We start from the raw sequence: 27727 nt of genomic DNA, 5'->3' as shown, positions 1-27727 counted from the left end.
CACAAAAAAATCGTATTTTCATGCCAGTACCCGAAGTACTTGCTACTGGGCTGATGATACCCTCGGGAACAAATAGTCCACCAGCAGAGGCATCGACCTAGTGGAAGTAATACAATTAACGGTACCAATTTTCTTGCACCAGATGCGCATTTCGACAATACATGTCTCTTCAGTGATGCTCTCGGCCAAAATATTTAAACACCAAAGCTTATATAAAAGATAAAGAGCTATAATTCAAAAGGTCAAAAAAGTATAGCCAACTCCGTAAAAGAAATCAGAGCTTTGCATGAGGGAGATACATTCCTTAATTTTTAATAATTTCTATCATTTCGTAACAGCAAATTTTAATAACACAAAAAATCCGTATTTCATGCCAGTACTTTACTGGGCTCGTGATACCCTCGGGGACTTATAGTCCACCAGCAGAGGCATCGACCCAGTAGTAGTAATAAAATTAACGGTACCAATTTTCTTGCACTAGATCAAACTTATGAATGAGGAAACACAAATTCATCAAGGAGATATACAAATATGTTATATCGTCTAACAATCCAATAATCTACAAGTTAGCCATTGTCCTGTTTTATTTGTTTTTTACTTTAAATATGTTTTAATATTATTAGTTTTGCCCAAATTGTAGGTTGACAATTGTATCCCCCCTCTACCGGGCATCCTGTGTCACTGTGTCTAAATAGGTAATAGTACTAGTTGAAAAGGATGTCCTCTAGCGATCACATAGCTAAAACTATGTTCAGCAGCAACATGTTATAAAAATAAAACTTTACGGCAAATGCCGTTTAATGTCAAATTTTAAAATGATTGTTCACAAACCAGGGTTTGGCGAAGTACATGTTCGCATTTGTCTGCTGTTTAGTGGTTTTCGTTTGTTGGTGTGGATAATAAGTTTCTCATTTTTTATATAGTTTAGACCGTTGATTTTACTGTTTCAATTATTTCACACTAGTCATTTTGGGAGTCTTTTAAATTTGCTGTAGGATGCGACCCATTGTTCCGTGTTTAAAGCCGTAATTTGTTCCTATGATTGTTAACATGTTATAGATTGTGACTTGAATGTAGAGTTGTCTCATTGACACTAATACCACATCTTCGAATTTATTTATTTCGTTTACCGTCATTATTCAGTCCAAAAAACTAATGTAATTAAACAGATATAGCATGTTCTTGATTGGTATTTGCGCAAATACCCCTTCTGAACATGATATATCTGTTTATTATACCATGATAGCTTTTGTTAAAACTCCCGGCCTTTACCGAGGGATTTCAACAAAAATTATGGTATAATTTACGAAACACCACAAAACTTTCCAAAACATATGGAATTTCTGTTTTAACCTATCGCATCTATTGCTGTTTAAAAAAATGCATTTCATATATTTTTGTTATTTTACTTTAAAAAAAACACATCTTTTTATAAGAATCGGTAAAATTATCCTTTTTTTTTACCCTACAAATTAAGCTCTGCCTTCTTTCTAAAATAAGCATGGGCTTCTAAAACAAAGGGAACATCAGTTGGACAATTTAGAACACTTTTACCCTATACAAGTATATTCATGTAGCTGTACAGAGGAACATATGGGACTACTATATAAGTACACATCTGGATCACCTATAATCAGCTTATATTTTTATGTATTATGTAATATTTTTAACATATTTATACCATTTTTTTTTGTATTTGTTCTTAAAGCGAATTTTTTGTTCATTTATAAATATAGGACATCGGAGTTGGTGTTATTTGGGTCGATTCCCACCCTATGCATTAATTTATATTAGCTGGTGCAAAGCGGGCAGTTTAGGTTAGTCGCCCCTCACTGACTCTGTTGTTCCTTTGTCACTTAAAAAAATCAGGCGATCTCGTCCAGGTCTTGTCATCTTTGTTTTTCTTTTCGAAAATCATACATAACAAAACCATGGAAAAATTGTGATAATTATACCATAGATAGCTATGGTATAATTTTCAGTTATTGAGATTTATACTCTTGTTGCATTCCCATAGGTTCTATTGTACAGCTACAGGTTACTAGATATATAATGACTTACAATATGAATTATGAAACAGGGCATCTGGTGTATTAAAATAGTACCGTTTATATTAAATAGGGTTATTGCATGACTATTGGGGAATATTGTCCCGAGTAGAATTTTATATTGCACAAGTCTGCAAGTGCAATATATGTTCTTCGAGGGACAATATTTCCCAATATTCATGCAATAACCCTATTATTGTATAGCAATATAATATTTGAATGTAAAAATTGGTTTAAACTATGATTTAAATGTTGATGACGTCATGAATTTGAAGATTTATTGCACTAGTGCAATATTAGAATTTATTGCACGCTAACTTTTGGTTACGTTCTGAAGAAAATATTATATTGCTATGCAATAATATCAGATACTTCATCTATGAAAATAACTTTTTCTTTCGAATCTATTAAACTAATTGTTTCTTTGATGTTAAACACTTACCTCATAAAAACATAAATATATCTCAACATTATACGTTTTATTTACAGGATTATTTACACAAATATATAGATGTAATTGTTAAGGCGACATGACACAGTTATATAAAAGATAAACGGTGAACAAATATTGAGGTGAATGTGTTCTACATCTAATCTTTAACCGAGGTTAGGCTGTTTCACTACGATATAGTTTTTTTGTTGTTTCTGTGTAAAAGCCAAAACAAAGGAAATAACAGGCTTTATAAATATGTTTCACATATTACCATATTGGTTTTGATCTTTATTGAAGGCCGTACGGTGACATAATAATTTTAACGGTACCAATTTTTCTGAACCAGATGGACATTTCGACAATACTTGTCTCTCCAGTGATGCTCGTTGCCAAAATATGTAAAATTCAAAGCTTATATAAAATACGAAGAGCTGCAATAAAAAAATTCAACAACAAAAAAAGAATAGCCAAATCCGTTTTATGTCAGAGCTATGCACGAGGGAGATACATTCCTTAATTTATAATAATTTTGAACATTTTGTAACAGCAAATGTAATAAAAAAAACACGCGTATTTCCATGCCAGTACCGGAGTACTGGGTACTGGGCTAGTGATACCCTCGGGGACTAACAGTCCGCCAGCAGAGGCATCGACCCAGTGGTGGTAATAACATTAACGATACCAATTTTGTGGCTTACATTAACGTTATTTGGACTACTGCGATTAGTTATCTCATTCGAAACTACGACACATATCTTTAGGGAGCTACCATTTGATTTAAAGGGGGGGGGGGTCTTGGGTCAAATTTGAAAATAGGAAGGACAGGAATTTTTAGAAAAAATAAAAAGCAGAATAAGCAACTTGGCAAAAAAAAATGATTACAAGAGAGAAAATAATAAAAAATGCAAGACAAAATTCATCATAGCCCCCATAACAATCAAATGGGATCTCCTATATACATGTATTTCTAGCAATTAATCAAATTAATCCTGCCAAGAAAATGTCATCCAAAAAAATTAATAACACAGAAGTAGTTTGATCGAACTTTGTACACACATTTATGTTTATCAGACATATTTAGTTGGCACTGTAGTATTTGCATTCCGGAATTTATGTTTTCTTTTGTGTATCCTGCTTTAGTCAATGTATCTGAGCAGTGTGATTGGACAACAAAACATGAAAACGTAGCATTGAGGTGTATTTTGCGGAATTTGCCGAGTATCACCGGAATGCCTTGCGATAACGTTTCAGAAAGGCATGTAATAACAATCATCGAAGCATGTGATAATCTTTTCATATCAGTATTGAACTAAACTATAAATTCAGATCGGCAGAAAGGACCTATAACTAGGCAATAACTAACTTTTCGCTCTTAACGGTGTATGTCTCAAGTCAGCAAATCCATGCGTTCTACTTAAACTGTATAAATATATTGTGTTACCTACTGTACTGTATGGTTGTGAAATGATGACTAATTTAAAGTCAACCGATATAGCAACGTTGAATTGTTTTCAGCACTTTATAGTCAAGCGTATTTTAGACTTGATAACTTCCACTAGGTCGGATATGTGTCAGAGTATACTTGGATTGCATCCCATGACTTCAACTATAGAGATAAAGACGTTATATTTCTTACAAAAACTTTGTAGCCTTAATGGTCAATTCCTGACGAAAAAACTATTTCTTGTGCGCCTGTACTCTTATTTTATTGACATCGAACGTAAACATTATGGGTTCATTCAAGAATTTATGGATATCTTATATAAATATTATCTTCATGAATATGTGATTATCTTTATGCGAGATGGAGTTTTCCCTACAAAACAATCTTGGAAAATTATAGTAAATAATACGGTAGACAAAGTACAAACTAATGAATGGACTCGTCGAATACAGGGTGACAATAACTTTTCTCGTTTTAGAAATATTCACCTCTCGGTCAAAGTCCCTAATTTCTGGAAATGCGCTAGATCATCAAGAGGAATCATAAACGCATACTTTATAACAAAATTACTAACTGACATCCCTAACAACACGGGAAGTACTTGCGAGCTATGCGACAGACCATTTCTAGATGTGTTCGTACATGCGTGTTGTAGTTGTTGTGGTACTCAATCAATCAGAGATGCATGGTGGGATTTCATTATTGAAAGGTTTCCATTGGAATTATTTGTTGCACTGTATTCATATGATGATGAACAGTTATATTGCATTCTTTTGGGCAAGCACATATCAACAGTAAATATCGACACTGACAGTTTTCTTAGTTTGTGCCACGTACACGTTGCACTCTGTGTTGCTGAGTATAGCAGAGTAACGAGAAGGGTGATACAATAGCGTGCTAAGTACATGAACTGTCGTTAGTGAGAGTAATTGTATTTAAATGGTCTTTTGGTCATTTGCTTTAATTAGTGTAACTAGTGTAATATTGTAATGTTGTATTGTGTTGCCTGTTATGTAAACTTTTGTAATGTAATTTGTTAACATATATGTTGTTCATTGAATCTCTTGATAGAGGAAATAAAGAATTGAATGAATGAATGAATGTTTACTTTTCCATTGTGGCGTCAAGTATTTTTATTATCGTCCTTCTATTGTGACAGTATTTTGACACTAATTTAGGACACATATGTATAAATATGTATAAATATACGCATGCGCCAAGAAATTCAAAAGTGTTTATTTTCTGTGGCGAAAAAAATCCGATTTTAGTGCATTTTAAAGTATATATAAACATTGGGAATATATTATCTGCAATCGTTAGTGCTTACTTTTGAGTGGAGGAACAATTTTGAGTGTTTTCATAAGAGGAAATGGAGCATTTGGACATTTTAAGTTTTGATCCCCTCAATTCTCAACTGGCAGACACATACGTACAATCGGTATTAACACCCGTTAATGTTAGTAAAGTGACTACTACAGCAGAAATTCACCCAGGAAAAACTGTGAGTAACGTTAATAGTACGTCTGATAAAACACCATCACGAAATAAAAGGCGACTATCAAATGAATCTGTTGAAGGGACATCGAAAAAGTTGAAATTTTTAGTTAATGATGACCATGAAGATATTATACGCTTAACACAATCCACACAGTGTAAAGATAGTTCTATTTGTATAAATGAACATAACTCAAGTGATTTTAGTGAATTAAAGTCCCTAGTTGTTGGTCTAACGGGATCTATGAACAGTTTTTGTCAGATGATTACACAAAGAATGGATAATCTTGAAAAAACAATCCCGAATACAATAGCAACATTGATCGATAGTAAAATTTCATCAGAAATGAAAAAAGTTAAACAACAGTTCCAAAAAGAATTAAAAACTGTGTCTGACAAAGTTGAAAATATAGAAAAGTCCTATGCAAACGCGGCGAAACAGCAACCAACTTCAGACGAGGCTATACGGGTTATTGTTAGGAATTTACCCGAGTCCAACGGAGAGAATGTCTTAAACAAGGTGAACGCTTTAATTAAAGATGGTCTACATTTAAAAGACGTAAAAGCGGTATCTGCAGATCGTAAGAAGAGTTACAAAGAAGGGAAAAACGGTGTAGTAATTGTAGTTTTCAAATCGTTGAACGAAAAAAGAAAAGTCATGGATAAAAAGCGCAATTTAAAGGATTCTCGAAACTTTAAAGACATATTTATTGAAAATGATTTGTCGAAGTCGCAACGGATTATGAATAACAACTTACGAAATATTGTGAACGCAATTGGCGAAAATAGACTAGAAATAAAAGGAGGCAGAGTCCGATCTCGAGAATCAAGATTTCGTGACAACAGAATCGACAGCAACCAACGTCGTAGTGAAAACCAACAAAGAGATCACCTACCAACAGGTGAAGAATATGAAAATCGAAATTATAATACACCTGGATATAACAGCACACGAGGTGGAAATCGACGAGGGAAACACTACAAAAGTGGGCGTGGCGGTTATTAGGTAGAATGCGGATTTTGGAACATTAACGGATGGAATTATAATGTAAATAGTGACAAATATAGTCTTTTAAGTTCTTGTATTATGCAACGCAATCTACACATACTGGGTATTGCCGAAACACACCTGATGGGTTCTAAGTCTGTAAACGTGGATGGTTACTGCTGGTACGGACATAACCGACGGAATATACATATTCGAGCGAAGAATGGATCGGGTGGTGTAGGAATTTTGGTCCGTAATGACTTTGATCAACAATTTAACATTGAAATTGTCGATGATAACACTGATGGTATAATGTGGGTACAGTTTAAACATAAACGTTGTAATGCCAATATGTTTTACGTTTGCGTCGTCTACCTGCCACCAGAAAACTCAACTAGAGCAGTCAATGTACACGAATTTATGGAAACATTAATGACACATATATACACAATCCCGCAAGGTAATTTGTTCTATCTGTGTGGTGATTTTAACAGTCGTTGCTCTGATTTCTCGGATTCAATCGAAGGAATAGATTGCTTACCAGAACGCGATATAGTCGATTTTCAGACAAACGGATATGGGAACATTTTTTGTGATTTTCTAATTGATGTTAATTGTTGCATACTTAATGGTCGGAAAACTGTAACTAACGACTTTACCTTTGTATCAACACGCGGTTCCAGTGTAGTGGACTACTGTATTTTACCATATGAAAAATTGGATTCATTTAACTCCTTTAACGTAACAAGAGCTACTACTATCATTCAAAGTCTTGACGAGCCCGGTAAATATGATCTTCGTAAAATAGTACCGGACCATTCACTATTGACATGGAATATGTGCCTATATTTTCCAATTAAAGACCAAGTCAGTAAAAAGAAAGACAACAATCAAACTGTTACCAAAATTAAATATGATACTAAAAGTTTACCGGAAAATTGGCTTATCGGAGATTCTATTGTAACAGAAATTAATCGTGTGATATTACAGTTGGAACAATCCGAAGCTTCACAACAAAATATCGATAACATGTATGAAAATTTTGTATCGGTACTGAAAACAGAAATGTCCGAAAAGCTATCAAGTAAGGAAATTCGAATTAGTAATGCGTTTAACAACAAAGCTAGAAAATGTAAAAAACCGTGGTGGAATTCCGAGCTTACTATGTTGTGGAATGATGTTTGTAAAGCGGAGAAAAACTGGAATAAATGTCGTCTTAGTAACAAAAAAAGGGAACTGCGTCATATCTTTGTCCAAAAGCGAAAACTATTTGATCGAGGTGTCCAAAGATCAAAACGTCAATATTGGCATTCAATGCAAGAGGAATTAATTAATTCGCAAGGAAACCCGAAAGAATTTTGGCGGAAAATTGGCAGGATCGGAGTAGGGAGCGAGCGTCAAAATACTATTCCAATGGAGATCAAATTAAATGATGGATCAATATGTGATGATAAGGATATAGTAATAAATAAATGGAAAAGTGATTTTGAAGAAATGTTAAATAAAGATAGCGATACTGGTATTAGTAAGGAAATAGAAAATTGTAATAGTGATATAATTTGTGATGAAATTTTAGATGGGGAAATTACCAGTAGTGAAGTGTATAATGTAGTGAAAATATCAAAATGTGGCAAATCTCCTGGCGTTGATGATATTCCAGTTGAATTATATAAAAATCCAACAGCATTGAATGCGCTTATTCGTGTTTTCAATATATGTTATAACTCCGGCAAAGTGCCAGATATGTGGAATAAATGTATCATTACACCGATCCCCAAGTCATCCACGGCAGATCCCAGAGATCCGATGTCCTATAGAGGAATAAGTCTAGCACCAGTGGCGTATAAACTATACTGTGGCGTCCTAAATGCACGTCTGACCGGAAAACTTACCGATCTTGAAGTGATCAATGACGAACAGAATGGTTTCAGAAAGAGTCGCAGTACCATAGACCATCTATCAACTTTAACAACTATCATTGAAACAAGAAAACTTTGTAAACTTTCAACATTTTGTGCATTTGTAGATTTTAAAAAAGCATATGACTGGGTTAATCGTAATTTGTTGTTTAGTAAATTAGAATCCTTAGGTTTAAGTACCAAAATGTTAAATGCTTTACATTCTTTATATTATAATGTTCAATCTTGTGTCAAGATAAATGGCAATTTGACTGATTGGTTTGGAGTAAATTCTGGCCTAAAACAAGGCTGTATATTGTCGCCGTTATTATTCAATATTTTCATAAATAACTTAGTTGATGACATCAAAAACTTAGATATTGGTATAAATATAAATGGTGAAAAGATTTGTATATTGTTATATGCAGATGATGTAGTATTATTAGCCGAAAATGAAAATGACCTTCAAAGAATATTAGATGTTTTAAGTATATGGTGTAATGCAAATGACTTAATTGTAAATATGGATAAGTCAAAAATTGTTCATTTTAGAACACAATCTGTAACACAAACAAATTTTGAATTTATGTTGAACGGAAACCAGTTAGATATTGTATCAAAATATATGTATCTTGGTTTATTATTAAAAGAGTTTTTGGATTATAATGAGATGGCGAAAATTGTAGCAAAATCAGCCAGCAGATCACTAGGTTTACTAATTGCTAAATGTAAAGCAAATGGTGGTTTTGAATATTCTACTTTTACTAAACTTTTTGACACTCTTGTTATGTCTGTAATTGAATATGGTGCTGCGATATGGGGAAGTAAAGAATACTCTGGTATAAATGCTGTAAAAAATAGGGCAATGCGTTTTTTCATGGGTGTTGGAAAGTACACACCTAATATAGCCCTTTATGGTGATATGGGCTGGATGCCATGTATTGTAAAACAATGGACATGTATTTTTAGAACTTATAGTAGATTTACGAAAATGTGTGATAATAGAATAAACAAAAAAGTTTTTATATGGGCAAATAATATATGCAATAATAGACTGAAAAATTGGAATTTCAGAGTACAGATAAAGTTTAAAGAACTTGACATGGAACATTTTTGTAATACTAATTTGATTATTGATAAACATGTTATAAAAAATATTGAGAATATCTGTTTCAATAGATTTAAAGAGCAATGGTATATTGATTTAATGTCAAACGAACGTAGTAAACTACGTACTTACAGACTGTTCAAAAATGAATTTGGTGAAGAAAATTATTTATTAAAAACTATACCTGGTAAATATAGGAGTGCCTTTGCCAAATTTAGAAGTGGTACTGCTCCTCTGAAAATTGAGACTGGAAGGTATGAAGGTCTTTTAGTTGAAAATAGAATTTGTTTTAACAGTATTTGTAATGAAAATCTTTTAATTGAAGATGAGAAACATGTTTTAATGAAGTGTCCTTTGTATGAAGATTTGCGTTATTATTTGTTTTATCAAGCATCTCTGTTTAATGTTAATTTTATGCAATTGTCTGATGACGATAAATTTATATTTTTATTCACTAATGAAAATATGTACTTTTATATTGCCAAAATCTGCAATGACATTTTATTGAAGAGAAAATGTATTTTATATAGCTAATTTTAATGTATATACTGTATATACTTTTTAGATAGTCTCTCATAACTCTTTTTAGAGTGGCTCTTGTATGTTTTATGATGTTGTTTTATCAACTGTTTGTATGTTTTATATAATGAAGAGGTGAGACTTAAATAAAATATTGTCTTGTCTATTGTCTTGTCTTGTCTTGTCTATGTTGTTAGAATTAATCATTAACTTTTATAGCGCTAATAATCAATTTCTCTGTCCATTTAATTAATATGTTTATCTACTTCAAATTTCTAATACACGATTGTTTACGTGGCCGATATAAACAGAGTGACCTCTTTCATAAAAATTATATAATCGAATTGTACAAATACAATTGACCCTAACCATATTTGGAAATTTCTAATTTTGTCATGATTGCTATATAAGTCAAAATTCTGCTTTGAGACGTCAGAGTTTGAATTTTGAATCTTATAGGTAAGTCATGAGTTTTGAATTGTTAATTAAAAGTTATTAAGATTTAAAGTAAAATATTTTAAAACAAGTTAAATTGAAATAGAGATAATTAATAGTTTTCATAAATAAAGTTTTAATAAAATATCCATTGTTTTCTTTTAAAGAAATAATTGCCAATATTTGTTTTACTTTTTTGTGATTGTAACTGTTTTGTATTATTTTTGTTTTTATTTATTTTATTAAAAGAGTTTGAATTTTGAATCTTATAGGTGTCAGTCGATCCCGGCCTGCCTCTACATCGGCAACAACGCCCAAACTGCCTTTACAGCGGCAGCAATGCCATGTACCATCCAAGGCATTGTTCCCAGCTAGTTCCCAACCAAGATGTCCATGACTAGTTTTCCCCACAACATGTAAAGGTCCCAACATCAACTCTCACAGATGTAGTGTATCTGTCGAGAGTCCGAAAGGAAGCAGACCATGTTTCAGTACCAGAATATTCAACTTTTCTCATTACAATAATTGGTGGACGACCCTTAAAGCTGACATCTATACAGACATCTATAAAAGTCAAAGTTTATCATCACATCCAGACCAAATAACATGCTAGAAGGACAATTCGAACATTAACTATTTGCAGTTGGACATAATTTTCGTAACTTTCAAACTTTTGGATTCCATAGTATATACAGAATATTTCATTTGTGACATTTAGAAAATCAACAAAAAGGATACAGTATGCAGAACTATGTTAGAACATTTATTAACATCAGTGACAATAACAATTGTAAAGTTATATTATTGTGTATTGTTTAAAATATGTATTTTCATGAAACTGTAAGTAATTCCAAAATGATAAATAAGAAATTTAATTTTGATTTTAAGATTTCCAGCGATGAAACTAAATCTTCATTTTTATTTTCATAAACTACATTGTGTTTCATCTGTAAATTTTTAATTGAAATGACTAAAACATTGATAATTAAGTTAACAAATTTGCTCGATAAAATGTTGTAAATTATGTATTCATTTAAATTTTCATTTCATTGAATAACTTTTCAGAATATTATTTGCATATAGTTTTTTACTAAGATTAGATTGAATTTTATTTAAAGGACACATAAAGTGAATCCCCTTGTAAAATTAATCTACATGGAACATGGTAGGAAGTCCTGTTGCCATTTGCTGTAAAGAAAATCGTACAATATAGTAATAAAAATAGTGTAGATATTAACTTAATATTGAGATTGGGCTACCTCAAAGTAGGGGCGCCACATATATATAAGCATAAAAATGGGCTACCTGAAAGAAGGAGCGCCACAAATAAAATGGGTTACCTCGCAGGTAGGAACGCCATGCATACGATTAACAGTAACTTAGAGACTAAAAAGATGCTTAATCAAATTCTGTTAAAAGTTTATTCTGCATAATCATAATTCATTTTGAATTACAACATTTTGTTGAAACTTTTAGGCGTATATAATTATTGTACCATAAATTTCATAATTTTTAAATAAATGTCCAATTGTAAATTGAGCAAATAGAAGAATAATAGTAATAAATAAATAATAATAATAACATTTAAAACTATTGTGGAAAGTTCACATCATAAATAAAACAAACAATAAAAAATGTGATTAAAAAAAATAAACTCTCAAAAAAATGAAAAAAATAAAAAAAATAGAAAAATGTTAAAACAAAGTTCATTCCTTATTCTTGCTTTATATTTAACTTAATTGTCTACTTTGTTATTTTGAAGTTTCATATGGATATTAATTATTTACTGAAATTAATAATTAAAAGTTATAAATCCAATAATCAATTTAGTAAATTATGATATTTTAAGTTGCTCTAAATCTTATGAAATATTAATTTTTTTTTCTAATTAATTTAAATCTTGGGACAAGATTTTCTAAAGGAGAAAGATCTATTGTGACAGTATTTTGACACTAATTTAGGACACATATGTTGTTAGAATTAATCATTAACTTTTATAGCGCTAATAATCAATTTCTCTGTCCATTTAATTAATATGTTTATCTACTTCAAATTTCTAATACACGATTGTTTACGTGGCCGATATAAACAGAGTGACCTCTTTCATAAAAATTATATAATCGAATTGTACAAATACAATTGACCCTAACCATATTTGGAACCAATACACGATTGTTTACGTGGCCGATATAAACAGAGTTACCTCTTTCATAAAAATTATATAATTGAATTGTACAAATACAATTGACCCTAACCATATTTGGAAATTTCTAATTTTGTCATGATTGCTATATAAGTCAAAATTCTGCTTTGAGACGTCAGAGTTTGAATTTTGAATCTTATAGGTAAGTCATGAGTTTTGAATTGTTAATTAAAAGTTATTAAGATTTAAAGTAAAATATTTTAAAACAAGTTAAATTGAAATAGAGATAATTAATAGTTTTCATAAATAAAGTTTTAATAAAATATCCATTGTTTTCTTTTAAAGAAATAATTGCCAATATTTGTTTTACTTTTTTGTGATTGTAACTGTTTTGTATTATTTTTGTTTTTATTTATTTTATTAAAAGAGTTTGAATTTTGAATCTTATAGGTGTCAGTCGATCCCGGCCTGCCTTTACATCGCCAACAAAGCCCGCCGGACTGCCTTGACATCGCCAGCATGTAAAAATCAAGACCCAACTCTCACAGATGTCGTTCGTCTGTTGAGAGGCTGAGGACAAAGAACAAGTAGCAGAACAAATTACAAGACGAACATTCAATATTTCTCATTACAATAATTGGTGGAGGACCCGGGCACTCTACAATCATCATACTACTACATAACATCAACAAGACGAAAAACCATCAACTTTTTTATTACAATACTTCCCTATACACCTATATCACCTGGTCAGGAACTCCGTTTTTCTCTTATCACGGTATTGAAACGATAGCAGGCATTGTCAGCGACGTCATAATATGAGAGGACAGGTTATCAGCGACGTCACAATGTTAGAGGAGACATTATGTGATATCAAATCCGGTAAATAGTCTAAATTCGGTAGGTCACATTCATGAAAGGGAATTAAAAGTAGAACTTGCCAACAAATGTCATTGACAATTATGAATCATCTCATATAGTACAACATGTAGTAATAATGATCATAAAATTGTAAATACTTCCTCCATGCTTCCAGCTTCCAAATGTTCAATGTTTCAAAATCCACTATAAGTAATGGTACCATAACATATACGGAGGTAGTGATGCTATTGTTGTACAATTATAGTGTATTGTTGAATTCATGATTAACTCCTTATATCATTTGTTTATTTGCCTTACATAAAACTATTTTCGGAAGTATATGATAAAGAGATTAATACATGGACTTTTCCTTATCGACCTGGGTATTATCCCTTGACTAATATCGACTTCGTCTCGGACTGATTATGGGGGAGGGGGGAGTCTCGGGATGATACCCGGGTCGATATGGAAAAGGCCATGCATTAATCTCTATATACTAAACATACTTTCATGTATGTGGCTGTCCCAAGTCAGGAGCCTGTAATTCATTGGATTTTACACAGTTTTAATCTCCAAAAGTGCATTTGTTTTTAAACATTTTACATAATACGTAATATATATTACCATTAATATTTCAGAAAACTACCTTCAGTTTCATGTCCGCGTATAACCGAAACCCTAGCGGAGCAGTGATAAAAAAACAACGTTTACTACTTGCGGGAATAGTATTGAACATGTATTCAAATAGTTTGCTTTTTACAATGTTTTGTTTAAGGATATGGAAAAGGGCATGTATTAATCTCTATGTACTAAACATACTTTCACGTATGTGCCTGTCCCAAGTCAGGAGCCTGTAATTCATTGGATGTCGTTTGTAATAAGACCATTAGTTTTTCTTCCTGCAAGTAATTTTAGAGCTGGCTATACGGTATAGTATTTGCGCATTGTTTAAGACGGAACGGTGACCTATGTACATGTAGTTGCTGATTATTCAATTGTCAGTTTAACACTTTTGGAAAATGGTCTCATTGACAATCATACCACATCTTCTTTTTTTTGTATTTCAACATATTCTGATTATCCATTAATTCGACGTTGCTCATTGCTGATAAATAAAATACATTTTGATTCGTTTTGGTAACAGTTTTTTTCTCTCATAGCAGAGCAATGACGACGTCTTCATAACAATTTCAAATGACTTCTATAAGAGCATTTATGTGTTATATATTTGTTTTTCGTTCATTTTTTTTATATAAATAAGGCCGTTAGTTTTCTCGTTTAAGATGGTACCTAACACTTTACCTAAAATTAATTTTGCTCGTTTAATTTTCCTAAAATTTTGACACAGTATTTTCTTTGACCCTTTGACAAAAATATAAAAATTTCAAAAAAATTGAACCAACCATTTTATCAGAAAAAATACACTGGTTATATAGCAGTTTGAAAAACACTTATTTTGATCATTGAGAAACTTAATATTACCACAACGTCATTAAAACATTCTGCTTTTACAGATTTATCTCCCTGTAGTGTTAGGTACCACCTTAAATTGTTTTACATTGCCTTATCGGGGCCTTTTATAGCTGACTATGCGGTATGGGCTTTGCTCATTGTTGAAGGTCGTACGGTGACCTATGGTTGTTAAGGTCTGTGTCATTTAAGTCTCTTGTGGACTGTTGTCTCATTGGCACTCATACCACATCTTCTTTTTTATATACATTAAATTTGAATTTTTGACAAAGCGCTTGGATCTTAAACATATATATGCTATTTAAATTTTATCAAATCGTAAAATGAGTAAAGACGTCAATAACTTTTGAAAATTATTTTGTATGCAAAAATGTAGGAGAAAAGTTACCATGGTGACTACATATACTGCTTTGTGTATCTTTAATTCATTTTTGAGAGTTTTGTTTAATTTGGAATACCGATAAATGGGTTCATGTAATTAAACAATAGATAACCATAATTTGCCATTTTACGAATAAAAACCCTATTGCAAATGTAAATTTGAATTGCGGAAAAAAACGTCTCTTATTTCACATTAAATAATTGTGTTATTATATAAAAAGACAAGGTATTTTATATAATGGTAGATAATAATGTGTTTTGTAGAAATTTTATAGTCTCTCATGACTCTTTTTAGAGTGGCTCATGTTGTTTTAAATATTATTGTTATTTTATTAATGTATAAATGTATGTCAATTTTGAGGTGAGACTTAAATAAAGTATTTGTCTTGTCTTGTCTTGTCTATATACTCTTTCAAAATGGAAAATCCAAATTAAAGCTCTATACAAACTGAAGTAATAATTGCTTTTGTTCAGAAATACACGTGACTTTTAAATTTCTATTTAAATTTGAATTGCTCTTTTGGGAAATTTAAATCCACAGTTTTAATTGATCTCCAAAAGTGCATCTGTTTTTGAACATTTTCCATAGTACGTAATATACATTACCTTCAATAATTCAGAGAAATATCTTCTATTTCAAGTCCGTGTATAACTGAAACCTGAGCGGAACAATTGATAAAAAAAACTAAGTACTAGACGTATTTACTTTTGGGAATTGTATCCAAAGTATTTGATAGTTACAATGTTTTGCTTGACGAATATAATTGCTTTGTAGTACATGTTGACTTAAAATTAGTAAACCAAACATAGCATAACATAAACTATTGAAAAGTTTTATAAAATGATCTAAAATAGAAGACTCAGGAGTAATGTTGGGGGTCTTATTGGGAGTTCCTATCCCGGATCCCGCTTACTGTTTTGTCAGATTCCGTATCCCGCTTATACTATATATATAAGCAATTCTCATTTTTTTGTCATTTCCCGGGTCCCGCAAGACCTCATTTCCCGTTTTCACGACACAATAATTTGACTTTCACGCGTCACGCTTAGACCCCAATGAGACCCACAATGTTACTAGTAAGTAAAAGATTATTCAATATCACAATAAAACACAGAAATTACCCAGAGGCAAAGATAAATAATTCATCTATAGACAAATTTCTAAAAAACATTTAATATCTTTATATTTGTCACAATGAGAAGATTGTTTTTCCTATAAAATCAATCCGTGACATACATCTGATAAACGTTTGTACTTCTCTGACCTAAAACAATTTAGGTCAATACTTTATCAACTAGGGTTAGAAAAACAATTGTGAACGCGTATTCTTGCATCTTTAGAATATTTCCTTCAATGTCAAAATACTTAAAGAATAAATATCCAAAGAGTGACACTGCACTGAAAACTCAAGATGGTGAAACATACTGAGTTATTCATAATTGTCATATTCCTTCTCCCTCTTGAGAGAGAGAGAGACGTGTGCCTGTTACAATTCAAGTTTTTTGATTGACTGGTAGAACACTATTTTCCAGAAATGCTTCGTTTTTTGTTTTCTTCTTTTGTTGCATCACATTAAGTTGACTGTTAAAAAGCATAAAGTTATTAACAAGTGATGGGATTAATATAGCCAGCATACATACACCGATTACCGCGCATGCGGAGGCAACTAACCTTGCCGGAAGTGTTTTCGGAACAATATCTCCGTACCCTACAGTTGTCAAGGTAACAATTGCCCACCATGAGGCCTGAGGGATGCTGGTAAAAGCAGCATCCCGTGTGAAATAGGCCATTGAGGAAAATATGAGCACTGCTGTTAAAAGACAAAGTAACATCAAAAGTAAATCTTTCAAACTTGCACGAATAGTAAAGACTAAAATGCGGAAACTAGACACATGCTTCAACAATCGAAAAAGTCTCAACACTCGAATGATCTGTAAAGAATTTACCGCTTCTACAAAACTGTCTTCGTATTTCTCTCGTACGTCGACCACGTTTGCTATCATGTCAACGTACATCACTATCAGAGACACGGTATCCACAACAATAAAAAAGTTTAAGAAATCTTTCCATGACAAGGGAAAGAAAAAAATCCTACAAATTATCTCAATTGTAAAATAAGCAATAGTTATCCATTCTAAATAGTCCAAAAATTCCACTCGACTCTGTAGGTCTGGCAAAAGGTCGATTATTGTTACATTAAAACTACCCTCTTCTTTCCATCCGTATGTTTCTTTTTCTTTTTCATTTAAATATTCTTCCCATTCATCTTTTGTTAGTGATTCAAAAAACATCGGAGACGTGCTAGCCACAAGGATGAATAAGGATAGCATGACCATTAAATTGCTGAATACCATGAAAATCTAAAAAAAATAGTGAAACAAAGCAAGTTATAATTTTGTTTTTACAAATTGGCGTGTGTAACTTGGTTATTTTCAAAACCTTACTTTAAAATTCAACAGCGTTTTTAATTTTTATTAACTACATGTGTTTTTGTTGAATTGCTATCAGATCGACAGTTAATGGTGCATTCATATCTATATATGCATAAAATTGAGAAAGCAAATGGAGAATGTGTCAAAGCGACAACAACCCGACCATAGAGCAGAAAAGAGCCAAAGGCCACCAATGGGTCTTCAATGTAGCGAGAAACTCCCGCACCCGTAGGCGTCCTTCAGCTGGCCCCTTACAAATATGCATACTAGTACAGTGATAATGGACGTCATACTATGCTCCGAATTATACACAAGACACTAAAATAAAAAATCAAACAAGACTAATGAAGGCCAGAGGCTCCTGACTTGTGATAGTCGCAAAATTGCGGTGGGGTTAAACATGTTTACGAGATTTCAACCATCGCCTATACCTCTATGCATGTCTATATTCACCAGCAAATGTGTTCATTACTTGTCCTTTAATTGTTTATTTTTTTAAGTAAATAACTTTTATTGAATATATGTTGTCTTAGTACCGTTTGTCGGAGAATCTCTGGTATTAGTTACTGAATTTAGAAAAAGATCTCAGTCAAATAGGTAAAGTAATAAAATCTACATTCTTTAAACATAGAACATACAGGGTACAAAGTGTAGAATTCAACGGTATATATAAACGTTTGACATAATATCATTTCGTTTATATCAATTCACCTTATTTTATCAATTCAATTTCAAAAGAAATTATTTAAAAACAAATTAAATAGCAATTCACCAAATATTTTCGAACACAACTTTATCATAAAAAAATAAAAGTTGAAGTCTTTATGTTATATAAAGATAAGGATATGTGGTATGAAAACGAGATAATTTGTCCACCAAAGTTCTTATAAAGTTTATACAAGCAATGATAGGCAACTATACAGCCCACAACAGTAAAAAAAACCTTGCGGTCAAGTCGAATAAAATGGCCCGACATGAAAAATATAATATATGTATGTTACTCACCTTTGCCATGATTGAAGTGCTTGGATATTCCATAACTTGCCACATTTTTGCCTGTATTGCCTTCCATCCCTTGTATTTGCTAAGTACATGTACTCTTTCCTTTCTCTCATGTCGCGTATTTTCATCTCGTTGTAAAACTCTTAATGTTTTCTCATCATCCAAAAAACTTTGATATTTTGTGAAACAACAAGTTGCTATTTCATTTTCAGGTATTCCCCAAAATTCCATTTCCTGTCGGAATTTCTTTGGACAGACGTCTGCTGGGATATGTAATAAATCTCCTCTTACGAAGTCCAATATACTGGATGTACAAGTTTGGTGTCGATGGAAATTAAATTCAATTGCTGTTTTGTCCTCAGTTAGATCAGATATTATCTGTTTACCAGCACTTGACCCATTACACGTAATTTTATCCAAAATTATTGTCGAAATTTCAAATTTGTCACCCTTGTTATTTATCGTGTAAATAACATTTGCCATGGTGTATATTTGTTGGATGTCTGAATACCACAAATGCTATATTCCAAGTTCAATAAATTTTATGTAACATATGTTTTTATCACGTACAAATCGACTCGCTTTTATTGATATATAATGTATTTGCATGTACGACCTATAATTACTGGTGAGCTTTGATAATTGAATTTTCAAATGTGATGGTTATCGTCTAATAATCCCGAATTTATTTTTTAACAGCAACGTTTCAGATGTCATTCCATTTCATACCAACATACTTTAAAAAAGTTAAAAAAACCATCAGGAAATTGATTTGTTTAGTATGTTAATGTGATGTATTATTATATATAATTATAGAACCGATGAAGCGCTGTTTTAAAATGTAAATTATTAATCAGAGGGATTATCACTAATTGCCTTTAGTTTACAGAAACTTTCGTATTACAAATTCATATAAAATACATAATCACAACGTCAACAAAAAAAAAGACCATTAACAAAAATGTATGCTTCTTTCGAAAAGCTGATTGTGAGCGTATGAATGAACGGTGGCCTAATCTTTTTTATTTCATTTTGCTATAAAGTATAAGATAAAGTTCAATTATAGAAAAATATAGAGAAATCTTATAGTAAATAAAAAAAAATTGATTTAGACCCGCGAGCCCCCTTTACTGTGCATTTAACTGACAAAGTGTTACACGGATACTTTGAATGTTCGTGTGTTCTGTATCTCTGTGTGTGCATGAGTTGTGGTATAATATAGCCATCAAATTGAATTCAATGATTGCAAGCAAACAAAAATGTTTCAAACATTTCTTTGTATATAGCATAAAGCGTTAATAAATAGCATGATATTGACAATGGGAATGAGAAATACTATAGTATGTCAAAGGGACAACATTTCCAACAAGGAGCAGAGAACGGTCGTAGGTCACCAATGGGTCTTAAATGCAGCTGGAAAATCTCGCACCCGGAGGTGGGCCTCAGCTTACAATAAAAAAAAACGTTTAACTAAACCAATTTAAATACTATTTAACATGTTCTAAGTTTACATGTCGGATGTCCTAGTACCCACTCATTACAAACAAACGACTATGTGTGCATGTGTTTATTCTTTTAAGTATGATACTTAGTGTGCCGATGTAGTATATTTATTTTCTTGTTCTTTTATAATTATGTATGGAATTCCTCTTACTTCATGTAGAATTGTTGTACAATTTATAAAAATATCAACAGCACTTATTGAAGTATAATACTCAATTACATATTTTAGATTTCCTTAAAGCTGTGGACTGCTTCGCTCTATCCTAATATAATGTAATATGTGTGCATGTGGTATTTTTTAGATAGGTGATTGATATAAAATGGATTTAATTTAAGAGTGTGCGTTACGGGTGTGCCTCTCATAAGGTGTGTCTAGATTAGGCGAAGTTTTAGAATACAGTTAAATTAATGTTTTTTTTCTAAACGTTGTATAGGAACATTGTTTAGCAGAACAAATCGTGCATCACTGAAGAGACATGTATCACTGTGCTTAAACGGCCGTGGGTAACTTAAGTTACCCACAGCCCAAGATGGCGGACACTTAAATCTTTGAGATGATAGTTGATACGAAATCTACTTTTTGCAACGTTTTTCATGATCCATGTAAATATTGATAGGATGTCTGAAAAAAGAAATCACTTACCTTCACTACAAATTTGTTAATTTTGACTTCACTTTAGCGCAAGGCCGACTTTTAAAAAAAGATGTCCGTAACTTATAAGTAAAAAATAATCAGACTGTCCGTAACTTTATTTTCGGATGTGGGTAACTTTTTTTTCAAAATTGGAAGATTAACAATTTCAACACTTAAAGGACAATAAACACTATCAAACCCCTTAAGTCAGTATTACATAGATTTATACAATAACGATATGCTTCAAACTAAACAAGAGAAAAAGCAAACTAGAGTGTCACGGATTTTCCGTTAAATTTTTAAAAATTATTCCCGGGATAAAACGAGATCTGACGGTACGGCGAAGTTATCTAACATTCTTCTAGCTTTATAGATTTTTCACTGATAAGTTCTTGGCCTGTGTAGCCACGGAAAAAAATTCCTTTCCTTTAAATAATTCTTGAAGTGTTGGCCAAAAAAGTAAGGTCTTTTCACTATATCTAGTGTGATGTGTTGTTGATTGTGTGAAAAAGATGCAAATATCTAGGAGAAGATGGAAGGCTATATTGTTGAACAGGTGTCAGTTTATTATAGCAATAAAGGTAGATTAAAAATCTTTTAAAAGTTTCATTGACCGAGGGATTCAATAAGATCGGCACGGTATCAAATCATACATATGTTCTATAGAGGTTTCTACTGATTCATCTATGTATTTGGTAAGGATTGACCTCCTAACTTGTTCTCCTAAGGTGATTTTCACATATTCACTATTAATGTAATTTCTACAAATGGAAATTGTGAGATTTATAACCTGCATGTCATGATTTATCATCTAAAAATTAAGCAGTAAACAATCTATAAAGCCAGTAGAATGTAAGATACATTAATTTTGCCGTACAATTTTCCACATAAGAAAATGCCTGTACCAAGTCAGAAAAATGGCAGTTATTATCCATTCGGTTGAGCTTGGGATTTTTTCATTTGATAAGGGACTTTCCTTTTTGAATTTTCTTCAGAGTTCAGTATTTTTGTAATTTTACTTTTTAATGCCTGTACCAAGGCAGGAATGTGACTGTTGTTTCCCATTCGTTTGGTGTGTTAAATTGAGCTTTTGGCTTTGCCATTCCATAAAGGACTTCCCGTTTGAATATTGCTCAGTATTTTTGTTATTTATCATTTCTTTTTTAAAATAATTACATCCATGAATAAATTAAGATTCTTTGAAAGTTACTGACATCATGCTAAAGTTACGGACATCCCTATTGGTATAAGGAAAACAGTTACGGACAAGTTGTTTTGAAGTTACGGACATCATAAGTGTTTTGGCAAATCGTGCTGTAATCGTTTATTTTGTAGTAACAAACCTCGTTTTACACTGCATAGTTTCCCTAAAGGATTTATCTAACTTTTTTATTACTGAACATTTCTTTTGTATTCATGGTATTGTAATTATATAGGAGCAAACTTTCTAACCGAAGCCAGGCGGATCCATATTGGGCTGTGGGTAACTACAGCCGTTTAAGCACAGTGATGTATTGTCGAAATGCGCATCTGGTGCAGGAAAATTGGTACCGTTATTGTTATTATTACCAATGGGTCGGTGCCTCTGCTGGTGGACTGTTTGTCCCCTAGCCTATCACCAGCCCAGTAGCCAGTATTTCGGTACTGGCATGAATATACGGATTGTTTTTGTTTTTTAAATTTGCTGTTGCAAAATCACAGAAATTATTATAAATTAAGGAATGTATCTCCCTCAAGCAAATCTCTGATTCCTTTCACGGATTTTGCTATACTTTTTGGACCTTTTGGACCTTTTGGATTATACATGTAGCTCCTCATCTTTTATATAAGCTTTGGATTTCAAATATTTTGGCCACTAGCATCACTGAAGAGACATGTATTGTCGAAATGCGCATCTGGTGCAGGAAAATTGGTACCGTTATTGTTATTGCAGATTGACAAAGCAAGTAAACGTGTATTGATAATTCTTTCAATATTGAATTTCAGAGTGCAATATATACATAATAAAACGAACATGAATTAATGCCAGTTGATCAGAACTGATATACATATATTTAATTTGCCGTCTTTTAATGACTTATCCTGAACGAGAAAAAAATCTGTAATTCTTTATCTCATTTTACATGTTTTAACCAATGGTTCTTGCTAATTCTCAGCCTCATCATAAAGTAACCAATCAGTGGTTAGTTATTATTTCTAGATGGCGTGTATGTCTTCTGAAACTTACATTGTATAGTTATAGCTCCGCACCGTGACGCGAGGGAAAAACATTAACCTGTCTTAATTATTTGAACGAAAAAAAGTGGCTTTTGGGTCACACGAAGCCCAAACGCATTTCATATTCATACAATAAAAAGATACGTTCAATATAAAATTTACAAGATATTGTACGATTGCAAAATGAGACAACTCCCACTAGAAACCAAATAACAAAGAAGTTAACAAATCTTCTTTCTTCTTTCTGATGCTGGAAAGACTCCGGTGCCGGAGTGTGGAATATTCCAGAGCTGTGGCGCCTTGTACATGCAAATGAAGGTCGAAAATTGTGTTATGTCAAAAAAATGATACATTTGCCACAGTTAAATTACAATTTAAAATAACATTAGTTGGAGCGTAATGCTAAACATATTCACATTATGTACAGTGGCTTAAATACAATAACTAATTAGCCAGACAGGATCCTTCAAATGTAAAGGCGGATATACCACATTTGAAAGATTTAAGGGAGGGTGACATGCAGATTGCTTCCAGACAGCAATAGTGCTTGGGAAAAAAAGATGACCTAAAAAAGTCTTTATTTGTATATATTTTGTTTAAATTATGTTGTCCTCTAGTACGCCTGTCAGCTTGAGCCAGGACGTTATAAGTGACTTATATTAACGACCCCCCCCCCCCCCCCCCCCACATTAATCTTATAAATAAAAATAAGTTAAGCTTTAATTCAGCAGGATTGTAAGTTTTCCCATTTAAGTTTTTTAAACATACTAGTACATGTACCAGTGACAGCTCCTGGTGATCTACCATTATAGTCATTAAACCATATTTTGCTGCCTTTCATTGTTTCTGCTCAATTTGGTTAATTGGTTTTGTGTATAAGAATAAGAATAAGAATAAGAGTTTTATTAGTATAAAATCCAAACAATAGGATTGTTACTAAAATACACAACAAAAACAAACAAGCAGACAGGCATATTAATTACAAAACGATAGTCATTAAACACTACAAACATGTAGCATTGAAAGAAAAACAAAAACATAGATTATTAGTATTGATTATAATACTATTTTTGGCAGCATGTCTCCTCTCTAAAATTATCAATTAAAATATTATGCTTATGTTACAAAAAATATGTTGAGCCATCAACTACACAGTTCATATATTGACATTATTTTATCGTATGTTTTCTATGTTGTGATGTTATGCTATTGTTTAAGAAAAAGGGAGAAGGTTTGGATCCATTAAAACGTTTAATCCCGCTGCAAATGTTTGCACCTGTCCTAAGTCAGGAATCTGATGTACAGTAGTTGTCGTTTGTTTATGTAATATATACGTGTTTCTCGTTTCTCGTTTTGTTTATATAGATTAGACCGTTGGTTTTCCCGTTTGAATAGTTTTAAACTAGTAATTTTGGGGCCATTTATAGCTTGTTGTTCGGTGTGAGCCAAGGCTCCGTGTTGAAGGCCGTACTTTAACCTATAATGGTTTACTTTTTAAATTGTTATTTGGATGGAGAGTTGTCTCGTTGGCACTCAAACCACATCTTCCTATATCTATTATAATTGTTTCTCTCATTATACATTTCACTTATGTAGTTAACAATGATAAGTAAAATATCACATTCTTAGCAGGAAAATATAAAATGGAATGGAGGAGTACTCGACGATATGACGAACAAGTGATGTGTACGTATGGTTTTTAACCTTACGTGTTAAGTTGTTCATGTTTCTGTGTAGAAAGCCTAGTGTTTTATTAGCCTTAGAAGTTATATTATACAAATGCCCCCAGTCAAGATCATTGCTTATTGTAAATCTCAGATACATTTGTACTTGCTGTCTTTGACAGATTCAAGTACATGATTATGTTATTTATATTGCAATAAGTTAGGTTTTGATTTTTTAGAAATAGTTATGACATCCTATTTTTCAGGATTAAATTTAATTTGATCTGCAGATTCCTATTTTGTGAGGTTGATAGATCTTTTTGGAGTGCGCCAGACTCATTAATATTTTTAGATGTTTTATAATGTAATACAGACGTCAGCAAGCAAAAAGACGATCATTACAGGAGACATGCTCCGATACTTGTACATGTAGGTCGTTTATGAATAACAAAAATAAAGTTTGTCCTAATACTGCGCCATGAGTCAACATCTAATTTGGAATAAAATTAACGATACCAATTTTCTTGTACCAGATGCGCATTTCGACAATACATGTCTCTTTAGTGATGCTCGTGGCCAAACTATTTGAAATCCAAAGTTTATATAAAAGATGAAGAGCTTTAATCCAAAAGGTCTAAAAAGTATAGCCAAATCCGTGAAAGGAATCAGAGCTTTGCATGAGGGAGATACATTCCTTAATTTATAATAATTTCTATCATTTTGTAACAGCTAATTTTAATAACGCAAAAAATACGTATTTGCATGCCAGTACCGAAGTACTGGCTACTGAGGTAGTTATACCCTCGGGGACTAATAGTCCACCAGCAGAGGCATCGACCCAATGGTAGTAATAAAATTAACGTTACCAATTTTCTTGCACCAGATGCGTATTTCGACATTTATTTGGAAGATTGCACACCGTTAAGTAGAACTTCCTGTTGCCAGTTTGACTAAAAACCTTTTATTCAAAGAAAATTATTTTTTACGTATACCATAGTAATTAAGTTTTGTTGGGGAACCTTATCGAAAACTTTAGAAAAATATAATCGATCTGATAACCATCTGCCAAATATTTGGATAGGTCCGGTATGTTGATAACAATTTGTGCCTCACAGGAACGTTTTCTCCTAAAGCCATGTTGGCAATCATTTAAAATATTATATGAATCTAAATGTTTTCTAATATTGCTTGTTATGCCGTGTTTTTTACACTTACAGCAAATATCTGTTGGATAAACCGGCCTGTAATTTATTTCGTTATGCTTATCTCCCATTTTAAAAATTGGGATAACATTTGCCTGTTTCCATTCTTCTGGGATTTTTCCATCATTTATGGATTTTTGAGAAAAAATTTCAAGGAAGAGGATATTTCTTCAGAGAGTTTATTAAGGAAAATAGCAGGGATATAACCAGACCCATTAGCTTTATGGGGGTATATGTTTTTTTTTCTAGAAGTGAAATTATGCCATTGATATTAATGGTTATATCTGGCATGGTGTGGTGGGATCGGTCAAAGTATTGCATTCAACAATGATCAAAATCCATATCTTATAGACTGCTGTAAAAGAACCCCATATGACAAATGTGTATCGATTAAAACTAACGGAAAGTATTTATTAAGTTGGTATATATGAATTGCTTGCATGTGTTTCTATAAGTGTTTAATTTAATGTGGGAGCACGATTTCGATTTTTATTTTGGTATCTTTTATTAGTGTTTATACTTTAATTTAGCTTGTACATGATGATATTATGAAACTCTTAGATTAGAAACAATTTACAAACAGAAGATTAAAGTAGGTGCAAATACATGTGGATCTTGTCAGTACCTTGATACCTTTGATATATAGTATATTTATGTTGTGTTGTACGGATGCAAATATACCTTGCCACGTCTGGTCTGTAGCTATGTATCACATTTGTACTTCCTGCGTTGTTTTTATCTACATAAATCAGATCATTATTGCTTGTTTCGAAATGTTAAACATTTTTTTTATCGGAGCCTTTTATTGCTGACCATGCAGTATGGACTTCGCGTATTGTTGAAGGCAGCACACTGATCTGTAGTTGTTTACTTCTAAGTATTTAAGTTTCTGATGGAGAATTGTCTGATTTTGATTGGCTTTGACCTACAATGCCTTTTTTTTATTAATTGTGACTCGGATGCAGTTTAATCTAATTGGTACTTATACCACATCTTTTTATAAATTGTGACTCGGATGCAGTGTTGTCTAATTGGCACTTATACCAAATCTCGTTATACAGTGTTGTCTAATTAGCACTGATACTATATCTTTTATAAATTGTGACTCGGATGCAGTGTTGTCTAATTGGCACTTATACCACACCTTTTTATAAATTGTGACTCGGATGCAGTGTTGTCTAATTGGCACTTATACCACATCTTTTTATAAATTGTGACTCGGATGCAGTGTTGTCTAATTGGCACTTATACCAAATCTTGTTATACAGTGTTGTCTAATTAGCACTGATACTATATCTTTTATAAATTGTGACTCGGATGCAGTGTTGTCTAATTGGCACTTATACCACACCTTTTTATAAATTGTGACTCGGATGCAGTGTTGTCTAATTGGCACTTATACCACATCTTTTTATAAATTGTGACTCGGATGCAGTGTTGTCTAATTGGCACTTATACCAAATCTTGTTATACAGTGTTGTCTAATTAGCACTGATACTATATCTTTTATAAATTGTGACTCGGATGCAGTGTTGTCTAATTGGCACTTATACCACATCTTTTTATAAATTGTGACTCGGATGCAGTGTTGTCTAATTGGCACTTATACCACATTTTTGTATAGCTTAGTACCAACATACAGGTGAAATGAGCTGTTAACGTAACATGTCTGAAATCACCAGTTATAGATTCAAATGACATGTGACAGTAATCTTCATATTATATATTCCATATTTAATGTAGAAGAATAAAACAATTTTCAATACAACACCTATCAATACATCTACATATTAACTTCCAACTACTGTGGTTTCGTTGTTATTCATTTGTTACTGTTTTTTAATGGATTG

General features: G+C 32.3%; 1 protein-coding gene and 1 long non-coding RNA gene across 2 annotated transcripts; one reads left to right on the top strand and one right to left on the bottom strand.

Moving 5' to 3' along the window:
- Nucleotides 1-10126: 10126 nt before the first annotated feature.
- On the top strand, nt 10127-12952 carry LOC134718639 (uncharacterized). Its single transcript, XR_010107411.1, has 2 exons — nt 10127-10391; nt 10640-12952. It is a non-coding gene; the product is annotated as an uncharacterized LOC134718639 (long non-coding RNA).
- A 3758-nt stretch (nt 12953-16710) lies between these two features.
- LOC134719499 (potassium voltage-gated channel subfamily C member 3-like) lies at nt 16711-19171 on the bottom strand. The gene is made up of 2 exons (XM_063582487.1): nt 18661-19171; nt 16711-17583 (listed from the first exon to the last, which is right to left on the bottom strand). Exons 1-2 carry the CDS (start codon nt 19138-19140, stop codon nt 16717-16719), a joined length of 1347 nt encoding a protein of 448 aa, XP_063438557.1. The 5' UTR covers nt 19141-19171; the 3' UTR covers nt 16711-16716.
- Between the last annotated feature and the right edge of the window lie 8556 nt (nt 19172-27727).

This window comes from Mytilus trossulus, chromosome 5, assembly GCF_036588685.1.
Source record: "Mytilus trossulus isolate FHL-02 chromosome 5, PNRI_Mtr1.1.1.hap1, whole genome shotgun sequence".
In the NCBI taxonomy this organism is placed as follows: Eukaryota; Metazoa; Mollusca; class Bivalvia; order Mytilida; family Mytilidae; genus Mytilus; species Mytilus trossulus.
The sequence above is the reverse complement of the archived record's forward strand: the minus strand, read 5'-3'. Positions and strand labels throughout refer to the sequence as shown.

What these genes read in the sequence shown, in the direction of transcription:
- LOC134719499 (XM_063582487.1), bottom strand. Translation starts at nt 19,140, where the DNA reads ATGGCAAATGTTATTTACACGATAAATAACAAGGGTGACAAATTTGAA. An exon ending in GCACTTCAATCATGGCAAAG is followed by an intron (nt 17,584 to 18,660) that starts GTGAGTAACATA and finishes TATTTTTTTTAG; the next exon opens with ATTTTCATGGTATTCAGCAA.